The 10018-nt window shown below is 48.3% G+C and overlaps 2 protein-coding genes across 2 annotated transcripts in view; both read right to left on the reverse strand.

Annotated features, from left to right (window-relative positions):
- The window catches only part of PIGT (phosphatidylinositol glycan anchor biosynthesis class T), a 6097-nt gene extending 5894 nt beyond the window's left edge, over positions 1-203 (reverse strand). Inside the window, exon 1 of the mRNA XM_010722342.2 lies at positions 147-203. Coding sequence (XP_010720644.1) covers positions 147-203 — 57 coding nt within the window. The remainder of the gene's footprint in view (positions 1-146) is intronic.
- Positions 204-2675: 2472 nt separating this feature from the next.
- BLCAP (BLCAP apoptosis inducing factor) lies at positions 2676-4307 on the reverse strand. The gene has a single exon (XM_003211957.2). The coding sequence runs from the start codon at positions 4229-4231 to the stop codon at positions 3968-3970; it is 264 nt and encodes an 87-aa protein (XP_003212005.1). The 5' UTR covers positions 4232-4307; the 3' UTR covers positions 2676-3967.
- Positions 4308-10018: the final 5711 nt, after the last annotated feature.

Below are 10018 nucleotides of genomic sequence, written 5' to 3' on the forward strand. Positions count from 1 at the left end.
TTTTTGTGATAATAATAAAACTTTGGAAAAACCTGACCATGTCCGGTGTGGTGGTGGGGGGTGGGGGTGGAGATGCTTTGAAACTGATGATGTTGTTGTAAATACTTTGCAATTTGATAATTAAAGACAAACAGACCTCACCAAACAGATTGCTGTGGGTTGTGTGTGGTGAAGGAGGACCTCTTGGCATCCCCAGAGGGCATACAGTCCCACGTGGCTCTCAGGGTTGTCTTGGGGGAGAGTGTGTCAGTCAGGGGTGTGAGGGAACTATGGGCACACACAGCTTTTGTCCTGTATCCATCTGCTCCGGGACACCCCTGTCTGTGCTGATTGCAGCCTCCTTCAGCTGTTGCTCAGTGAGCTGGCTGGGAGCAGGTTTGCTTCATTAGGGTAATTAGTGGATGCTGATTGGAATCCCTCAGTTGGTGATGAAGTAATTGATTTGTGGGAATAGGCCTTCAGAGAGTGGGGCTGAGCCTCAGTGACCCGTGGTGGTTCTGGTGCCCTGAGTGCTGCTCTGTCTCTGAGGGCTGGTGAGTCGATTTCATCATATTAAGCGTTTAATGCTTTGTGGTTTAGTTCTTGCTAAAGTAATGAAGTGATGGAGAGGGTATCTTTGTTGGCGAATGCCTCAGTCTGTGTGTGATGGGTGGGAAAGGGTGGTTGGTACCCTGCTGGGGCAGCTGCAGTCCTGGGGTTTGCCCTTGCAGTGGGGCAGGGATTCTGTAGAGCTGGGGTTGGGATGTGGGAACCCCCACTGTGTATTTTCTGTGTTTGTGACCGTGCAGGGAGCAGCCCCAACCCACTGTGTGGGCTGCAGTGCCGTGGAGTGAGTCTTGGTTGGCTCTGGGGTTTCTCCTATCGCCCAGACCCAGCAGAAGGGCCCCTGGTGCAGAGCAGGGTGTGCTCATGGCAGGGCTGACATTGTTTTCCTCTCCTGACCCCACCATGCTGCTTCTCTGTTGGGTGACCTAGAAAATGACCTCGTTATGATGGAAAGGTAAAGAGATGGCTTAAGGCTCCTGCAACCAGAAATGCGAGGCAGATGGGCACCTTATTATAAAACAAGGTGATGAGATGTTCTGTGCCAGATCCCTTCTGGGCAGTGCCTGGGCTTCGTGGGACCTGGCACCGCTCTGCTCTGAGCCCCGTTGCTTTCCTCATCACTGCACGGTCCCGAGGGCAGGCAGGGACTGCAGTGCTGGAGCCGTGCTGCCCTCCTGGTGGGGTGGCTCTCAGGGAGCAGCGTGATGCTGCTCTGTAGCTGGAGCAGGCACTGCACTTGTGTGGGCTCTGTCCAATTCGCAGCACACAAGCTGTGATGATGCTTCTGGTACGCGGTCGGGTTTGACCTGTTCTGCAGTTGTAGGCAGGTTTTTTGCAGTCTCTTTATAGAGGATGAGCTGGGGATCAGGGCATTAGCATGGGATGTGGTCCCGGCTGGGTTCCTGCTCTACCTTGGGTTGTCTGTCTGACCGTGATGAAGTTGCTTTAATTTTCCATCTTCAAAATGAAGATGGTATCTCAGCTCTCTGAAGCGTCAGATAGCACTCCACGATGGCTTTGTGCATATCAAAGGGCTCATCACTATATTTGGGGAGGGAGCACCACGAAAAGCACGCTTCTTAAGCATTGGGTCGAGATCTCTGCCGTCGCCTCTGTCCCTCTTTTGAAGTGCTGTGCTCCCCACGCCAGGCCTCGCATTGGGGAAGCCGCAGCCGCGTCCTGGGTCGGGCTGATGGGCGAAGGCAGGGCTTGCCTTCACCCAAACTGTCTGGCTTTGTGGCTAGGATTTATTTAAATTGCAGTGAAGTGCAGCTCGGTTAGTTAGCAACTCAAATGGACTCTTAGAAGAGATGACTGCATTAGTTTAAATAAAACAATCCTCATAGCTTAAATAAACAAAACTTAAAAGCTGCTCAGAGCACTCCAACTGCACTGCCGTGCCTTGCCATGAGAGGTGTACCTTTCCCTTCTGTTTATTTATGCTGTAACTATTGGCAGCTACTGGGATTCCCCTCGCTGCTCGGTGACAGAGCTGTCCTGTCTCCTCTCGGTGATGTGGCAGCACTTTTAAATGTAGAAACACTGATACACGTTGGATGCTGTCCAACTTGGACTCAGTGGCCAGGAATGAGGGCAGAGGTTGGTTTTGGTTCCAGCAGTGCGTTTTGGCTCCCACGTGTGCTGATAACTGCGAGGTGCTGCTGACTGCAGCCGGGCACAGCGCTTCCGTGACCCCAACTCAGCCAGAGCAGAGCTGTGGGCAGGGCAGGGGCTGACACAACGAGGCACAGCACTGGGCAGCGTGGGATGGGCTCACAGTGCGTGTCTGCAGGGAACAGTTCCCTGCTGGGGATTAGGCTGTGAGTTCTGTGCCTCAGTTCCTTAAGCTGCAAGGAAAGGAGAGGAATCTGTCATAGAAGTGCAGAGATGCAGCCAGAAGCTACCTCCTGTACTGTGTGCAAAATGAGCTTGTTTTGGGAACTGCCAGTATGCTCCTTGGCTTGCCCAGGGTTAGGTTAAACAGTTAATGAGGAGTCAGTACTGGGAGTTACAGGGCAAATGGGCTCTGCCTCTTGCTAGAGACGCTGGCATTACTTGGAACAAAACAATTCTGAGCTGCATGACTGCTGGGCTAAGGCATCTGTGACAAACAGTAGTCAGGGCAGTAGTCCATAGACCAAAGTTTATAAAGCTTTATTAAACATTTTGAACAGCTGTGCAATGAACAAACAATATTCTGGAAGTTTCACAATTTCATAGCCTGAACTTCCTTGGGACAGCAGCAGCCACTTCTGCTGCATTACCCTTTGAGATCGAAGATGAGCAGATGGCAATTGAGGGAACTCTCAGACAGTGTAGTCAATACTTTGTGTTGACTTTAGTTTCTCATAAGCAAGCTGCTGCCCCAGGGAAGGCTCCCCGACAGCCACTTCAATGGAGAGTACTGTGCAGGGCAAAGCTCTGCACAGCGGTGCCTGTGTGCAAGCAACCCACCACCACCCAGGGGAGCCAGGGAGAGGTCAGAGGAGTACCCAGTGCCTCCATCACCAAGCCACAGCATCAGCACCTTCTGTCACCATCAGCCTGAGAACAGACATTGAAAATCACTTGTCCACTGATGGCATCAATGGCTTCAGGCCATGCCTACACCTCAGGATCTTCTCTTGCTCTGCCCGCACCCAGATTTCTGAGCCACTGTTTAGTTTTCTCAGGTGAGGTTCATACAGATTCTGAAAAATTCCACATCTTGTTGCAGTCAATAATTTGGTAAACCCTGGAAATCTAGCAGGGGAAGAGGCAGTCTCTGCTGCCTGTGAGGCTTTATAAAAGCAGCAGCGTAACTGAGGCTTTCAGGCTATGATCTTGGAGCATTAGTAGTTTAGAAAGCACTTGGGCAGTGCACACATCTCTTTGGCAGGCTGAGCAGGAGGAGATGACTCAACTGCCTCTGGCTCCAGCAGCTTTTGGCCAAGTGCATCTGTGAGCTGTTGAGCTGTCCCTTGATCAGCAAGGTGGGAAGGCTGGCTCCCCACAAAGTGAAGGATGGAGAGGATCCTGGAGCTACTTGAGCAGAATCAGTGTTAGATCACCGTGGCCAACAAGAGAGTGACACACAACTCCACCACCATGCAACAGTCAGAGGCCAACAGCTCTTTCCTCCACCAGTTCTCAGTTAGGAGGGCTGGTGTCCATTCCCAGTGATATGGGAAGGAAAAAAAATTTCTGCTTCTAAAAAAGCAGGTGGCGCTGCGAGAGTTCACACAGTAAACAAGTCAAATTTCACAGGCAGAGTGGGAGGGCTGGTCAGGAATTTACCACTCTAGTCCACGCATACATTACAGGAAATAGGCTGTTTTTACTTCAATCACATGCCTAACACACCCCCACCCTCTTCCCTAGACCCTCCCCCCCAATTAAAAGCAAAACCAGAGCTGTCAGCAAACTGGAAGATAATAGTTTTCTAGGTGCCCACTATACTGGGATCGTGAGCTGATTCTGGCAACTGGGATCCAGTGCAGTGATACAAGAAGCAGTTCCCCCAGCAGCTGTAGCAGATGAGGAACAGAGCTGCCAGGAAGACCAAGGCACAAATTGTGCAAGGTTTCCGTTCCAGGAGGAAACTGAGCAGGTAGAAGCCCATGAACATTGAGTGACTGAACCACAAGGCTGGGTTAAGGGGCTTGGGGATGAGCAGGACAGGCAGCAACCACTGAAGGCAGTACATCGTGTCTGGCTGGCGGGGCCTTGTGGCAGCAGCAGTCAGGTGCTTCAGTCTCCAGCAGCTCCTCAGGTGGGCTGTCCTGTAGGAGGGAAGTTAAAAAGCCAGTCAGACAATCAGCAAACAGTTCAACAGTAGCTCTTCTACAGCTCACTTAAGCGCCCTATGCTGCTGATGTTTCAACTCCTAGCACTAGGTAGAAACTTGGTAGAAACTCTGCTTTCTGAAGCCCACAGCTGGGGATGAGATTCTCTATTGCTGATATAGAAATGTATCCCTTATGTGCTCTGTTTCTTAGGCTTTTACCCTGGCTAACAATTGACACTTTTCTTTAGCACAGTGCAGACACAGAAAGGTGGAGGGGGAAACAACAGAAAGAAAAACAGGCAACTGCAGCCCTTCCTACACATGTATTTATCCGAGGCTGCCCAAAGCCTAAAAGTGATGGGAAAAACAAGCAGTTGAGTGGTAAAACTCATAGGTGGTACAAAGGAAGGGGAAAATGGCAGAGCTGGTGCTTAGCCATGCTTATAGGAAGTGTTGAGGACACAAACTGCTTCCTCCCAAGCACAGACCCATTCTAATATCTTAAACAGCAAAAGAAAGAAATAATCTAGACATGCAGCTGCCCAGGAAAGCACTGAGTGTCTGTGGTGCAAAACAAAGGGGAGGACAGTCCCTGCTTAAGGGATTTATAATCCTTGCCAATCAGCTCAAGTCAGATAAGACAAAGTATGCAAATGAATCAGAGAGGACAATCTCAAAATGGCAATTTTCATAAGTGCAGTAAACACAGGATTTCCTCACTTGGATTATTACAAAACCTTGTGGACGCAGTGAGCTGCAAGGGCTGCTAACCAGGGATGGCAGCACACCAGAGGTCCAGAAAATACACTTCTATCTTTAGCAACTAGATCAACTACACTGTGCTGTTTTGATTTTTATTTCTAAGCAATTCAAGCATACTCATTCAAGAATTTTAGAGGGCTTCAAAAATATTAAAATGTCCTAGATATATTTTTACCAAGACAGAATTATTGAAAGAGGGCAAAAGAATGGAGTTCAGCCATCTAATATAGCAGCATTAGAAGATATAGATATTCTTGGGGAAAATAACAGACAGGATTTCCTTCAGTTTATGAAGCATGGAAAAAATGAGATGGGGTACATGGGGGCATCTAGCTTACTACCCTGGAAAGGAAAAATTATACAAGGGGGAGTGCTGAAAGAGAGTAGAGCTTGGGAAGTGGGTTCTTCCCTGTTATCCTATGGTATGTCATGGTGACATGCAGCCAACTGAATGAAGCAGCTGCCAGCCAAGGCAGAGAAGGAAAGGCAAGAGGACAGCCCCAGCCTTGCTCCAGCCATGCAGATCCTGGTCAGAATAAGCTTTTTTTCTAGCAATCCTTTTATCTGCAAATATTCAGCTGGGCAGTACTGTCAGAAGGATGAAGGGCTGAGCTGAGCCTGTTTGGATTAGAGCTGGGGGTGTGGGAAGGTTAGAAGGATGAAAGAGTGATAAAGTAAACAAACAGCACATTCCTTGGGCTCCTGTTGGCAGAAGAAGGGATTTCCTGGCAAAGGGAGAGGGAATGAGGGAGTGCACAGAAAAGCCAAGAGAAAACCACACGTGATTCTCTTCCAAACCCCCACTGAGGTCAGACCTGTGTCTCACAGCTTAGTAAGCTCCTTGGTACCAAACAGCTCTGGTGTCAGAAGCAGGAAGCACGCTGCCATCCACTGTGTACCTAGCAGCAGGAGCTATTTTAATGTTAGTGAAAAGCAGCACGGGCCAAAATCTCCAGGGCAAACAGATTTAAGAGAATTTGGGGGAAGTACGTTTTTCTGGCTGTCCTGCTAGAGAGTGCTCTCCTACAGAGAGGACAGCTGGGGTTCAATTAGGCAGCCAAAGGAATAGGGAAGAAGTTATTTTACGTTGCAGTGTTGCTAAAGTCAAGTTGAAGGAATAAAATCTCAGTGCTGGTCCTATCTTATGCAGCTCATCTCCTCGTATCTTCAAGAGCAAGTCTAGTCCCACACCAGTTTTCCTCCTCTGTGAACTGGGAATAACAATTACTCATTCCATAGCAAGAAATGCTGTCTGCTGGCCTCTCTGAATCAGTTAGTTACTTCTGGAGAAAAAGGTACTGTTGAATCATTAGGTAACTTCTTAACTGGGAATCATTCTGAGAAAAGATTTAACAGAGACTTGAGCAGATAGATAAATGAGCCCCATTACCCCAACTTCTATTTCCTGTACTGCTTAGGCAGAGATCATGTTGCTTGAGTAAGTTGTACTACATCAGTGATCTCCAGTCATCCTCCTGAGTGTTCTCTCCTTAAAGTTTCCTGCAGTCTCTTTCCCACTACAGACACAGGTCTCAGACCAAGTTAATCATTGTTAAATATTGGTACTTCCTGGAAGAGCCAGCTGCTTGCAGTAATCAGAAAAACCACTCTGCAGAACAAAGAAACACTTCATAGTGTGTGTCTTTACTATGAAGTTTTATGTCAATGCCCTTCAATCTGCAGAACTCTTACACTTCAAACAAATGTAGACGTTTGAACAGTTAGTCTTGTATCTGTTTGCTCTTATTTTCCTGTGCCTCTAAACTATACACTAGTTAAGGGCTGAAAAAAACATTGTCTATGTGATCCCACAGCTGATCCTAGATAAGGTAACTGCTACTTGAAACTTTCACACCCCTGTATTCCTCATGGGATTTTCCACAATTAAGACTCCTGCTCTTCCCCACTCTTCAGTGCAGAGTCCTTCACATTGCTGGCAGAGGAATAAAGTTTCCTCTTTCCAAGCTATCAATTCTCCTCTTGCTGAGGGTTTCCTGCAGAGAAATGGTGCCTCCCATTGTCAGCTCTTCACTGAGCAGGGAAGTATCACTCTCTTAGCATCCGGGATAGGAAGTCCCCTCTTGAAGCTGTAACAGCATGCAGATTATGCAGATTCTCAAGCTATAGTCTGCTGGTGAAATTTGCAAATGAGACATTCCTACCTTGCTTTCTTTGTCCCCTCCTCATGATCCAAGCAAAAGATTGCCATGTCCCAGAACAAATAATTACCTGTCATCCAACAGCACTTCTACCAGCACCCTGTTTCACAACGCGCCCTGCTTTCCCTCAACCAGTTGCTCTTGTTCTCCCCTGCCTGTGTGACTCATCTCGTTCTTTAGCAGCCTGCTGTCCTGCTATCCTCAGGAGTGCTCAAGTCATCTGACTTGGCGGCTGCTGAGTTTACCATCAGTTCCTCTTCATGCACCACCTCGGGCTCCTCCACAGCAATCAGAGCCACACCAACTTGCTCCAGCCTCCTCGGCAGCACAGCACGTGATGCTCCTGCTGCTCTCCCCACAGCCAGCATTCTGGGCTCCCCTCAGATCTCCAGGCACTGCTGCAGCCTCCTCCCTAACGCTTCCTGTAGTGTGGGGAGGTTCCCTGCACACTTCATTAGTAAGCAAACACCACGCTTTTCCACATGCCTATTAATCAGTTTCCACTGAGTCCTTCCTTCTCTCATCTTCCCTCCCTCCCAAGACCATTCAAATCCAGCAGTTCCTATTGGCATACGTTTGTGGAGAAGACTTTCAGATTCCTATGCAGGTGTACAGGCACACCTTTCCCACCCAGAAAGAAAAACAAAGCATTAATTAGGACAAGTCACAGGATGGCCCGGGTTGGAAGGGACCTCAAGGATGATGAAGCTCCAACCCCCCTTCCACACACAGGGCCACCAACCTCCACATTTAATACCAGCCCAGGCTGTCCAGGGCCCCATCCAATCTGGCCTTGAACACCTCCAGGGACGGGGCATCCACAGCCTCTCTGGGCAGCTGTTCCAGCATCTCACTGCTCTCATAGTAAAGAACTTCCCCCGACATCCAACCTAAATCTTCCCTCCCTCAACTTCAAACCATTTTCCCCCTTGTCCTGCTCTTATCTTCCCCTTTCACAGAGTTGATTCCCCTCCTGTTTGTAGGCTCCCTTTAGGTACTGAAAGGCTGCAGTGAGGTCACCCTTCAGCCACCTTTTCTCCAGGCTTTACAAGCCCAGCTCCCTCAGCCTGTCTTCACAGGGAAGGTGCTCCAGCCCCCCGATCACCTTTGTGGCCCTCCACAAGTCGAGTATTTTGCAGTGGATTATTTACGTTCTGTATTCAATTCACGTGAGGAGCTAGCAAGGTGTTCCTTGGGATTCCACAAGCTAATCCAGAAATTGTGAGGCTGAGAAGTGCTCATACCCAGCAAGTCTTCTGTATCAGTGTGCCAGTACTGAGTTAATATCTTTCTTGAGATAACTCCTTAAGCAGTCCATTTATCCCTCTCCCAGGAGCTCAAATTCCTGCTTGGGAACTAAAAGCCACATATCTAGATAAAAATCTCCCAAGTTAAAGTGTGTGTATACTTAAAGTATGCCTCAGGGATGTGCACTGAGTTTGCTGTGCATAAGGCTCACCTATAATACAGTTTGCTTAAAACAGTTCAAATCCAGAACGTTGCAGCCACGCAGCTTTAAGCTACGTGTGTGGGCAGAGCTTCCTGCTGCCAGCAGGAGTTTAAAACCAATTTGCAAATACTGTCCAGTGTCCAAAACAACTGCTAAATACAATACCTAAAGCACGGGGGGAAAGAGGTGGAGGAGCTATTAAGTGACAATTTTTTTATTATTATTTTCAGCTAAGAAGAACAAAAGTAGCCCAGCACTCTACATGTCAGTGCTATCTCTTAAAAACAGACATACAGAACAACCAAGAACCACAACTGTTCAAACTTTTAAGACCTATCTGTAATATCAGAGATTTAATGTCAGCTTTTATGTGTCGGCTTTTTCTGTGTTTTTTGTTTTTTGTTTTTTTTTTTTTTAGTTTATCTGCCAGTATGACTCAGCTGGAAAAAGTGAGCCTTCCATTTCTGGCAAAAGCCTTATGCCATTCTTTGATAAGTTCATGCCTTGGAACACTTGGTGGAGACTCAGAAATGGTGCAATAGAATTGCAAACGCTTTCCAAAAGACCAGCAAATCCTTGATTAATCAAGCCTCGGGGGTTACAAAGTGTTCTGGTTTCTCAAGCTAGAGACAATCCACAGCAACACTCCTTTCATGGAAAGTGCAGACATCTGCTCAGACACTTGTTACCATTTCCAGGGCTGCTCTCACAGCTTCGTTACTTCACTGGGGAATTGATCAGACAGTGTCCGGTTACTGCACAGACCTGCCTGCCTGGACAGCAGCACAATTAAAGCCAATATAGAGCCGATAAACCTCTGGATAGGAGAGAGAGGGCGGCAGGGCTGTTTTTCAGAGCGGGAAACCACAGAATCAGAACCTTAAGTCAGTTAGCTCTACGGTATAGCTAACATCAACAACTGTCAAGTGCTGCTATTTTCCTCTGTACTCAATTATCACTGGGTCTTATTCTCCACTTCCTTGGCCTTAACTTGTCAATAACCGTAACATTCCCAGGCTATTCCACGTTCCCTAAAGAACATCATTACTTTTCATTCGGATCCCCTCAGCACTCTTTGTGCCTCTGACACCACGACGTGCGAGCGTGAATACAGGGCTCAGATTTCTGCCTCGCAAATCGAGGCAAACCCACAGCGCGTTCTGCGGAGCCGTGACACACAGGTTGAAAAGGCAGGAGCCGTTCCATCGGGACAGCGTTTGTAAGATGGGTTGTTTTGGCAGCGGGCTCCTTTAGAGTTCAGTGCCGGAGGGCCGCCCGGCACGGCTACGGGGAAAGGGGGGAAGAGAGCGGCGTGGGAAGCAAAGGGCTACGCCG

This window comes from Meleagris gallopavo, chromosome 22 (genome assembly GCF_000146605.3).
Source record: "Meleagris gallopavo isolate NT-WF06-2002-E0010 breed Aviagen turkey brand Nicholas breeding stock chromosome 22, Turkey_5.1, whole genome shotgun sequence".
NCBI lineage: Eukaryota > Metazoa > Chordata > Aves > Galliformes > Phasianidae > Meleagris > Meleagris gallopavo.

What these genes read in the sequence shown, in the direction of transcription:
- BLCAP (XM_003211957.2), bottom strand. Translation starts at nt 4,231, where the DNA reads ATGTACTGCCTTCAGTGGTTGCTGCCTGTCCTGCTCATCCCCAAGCCC.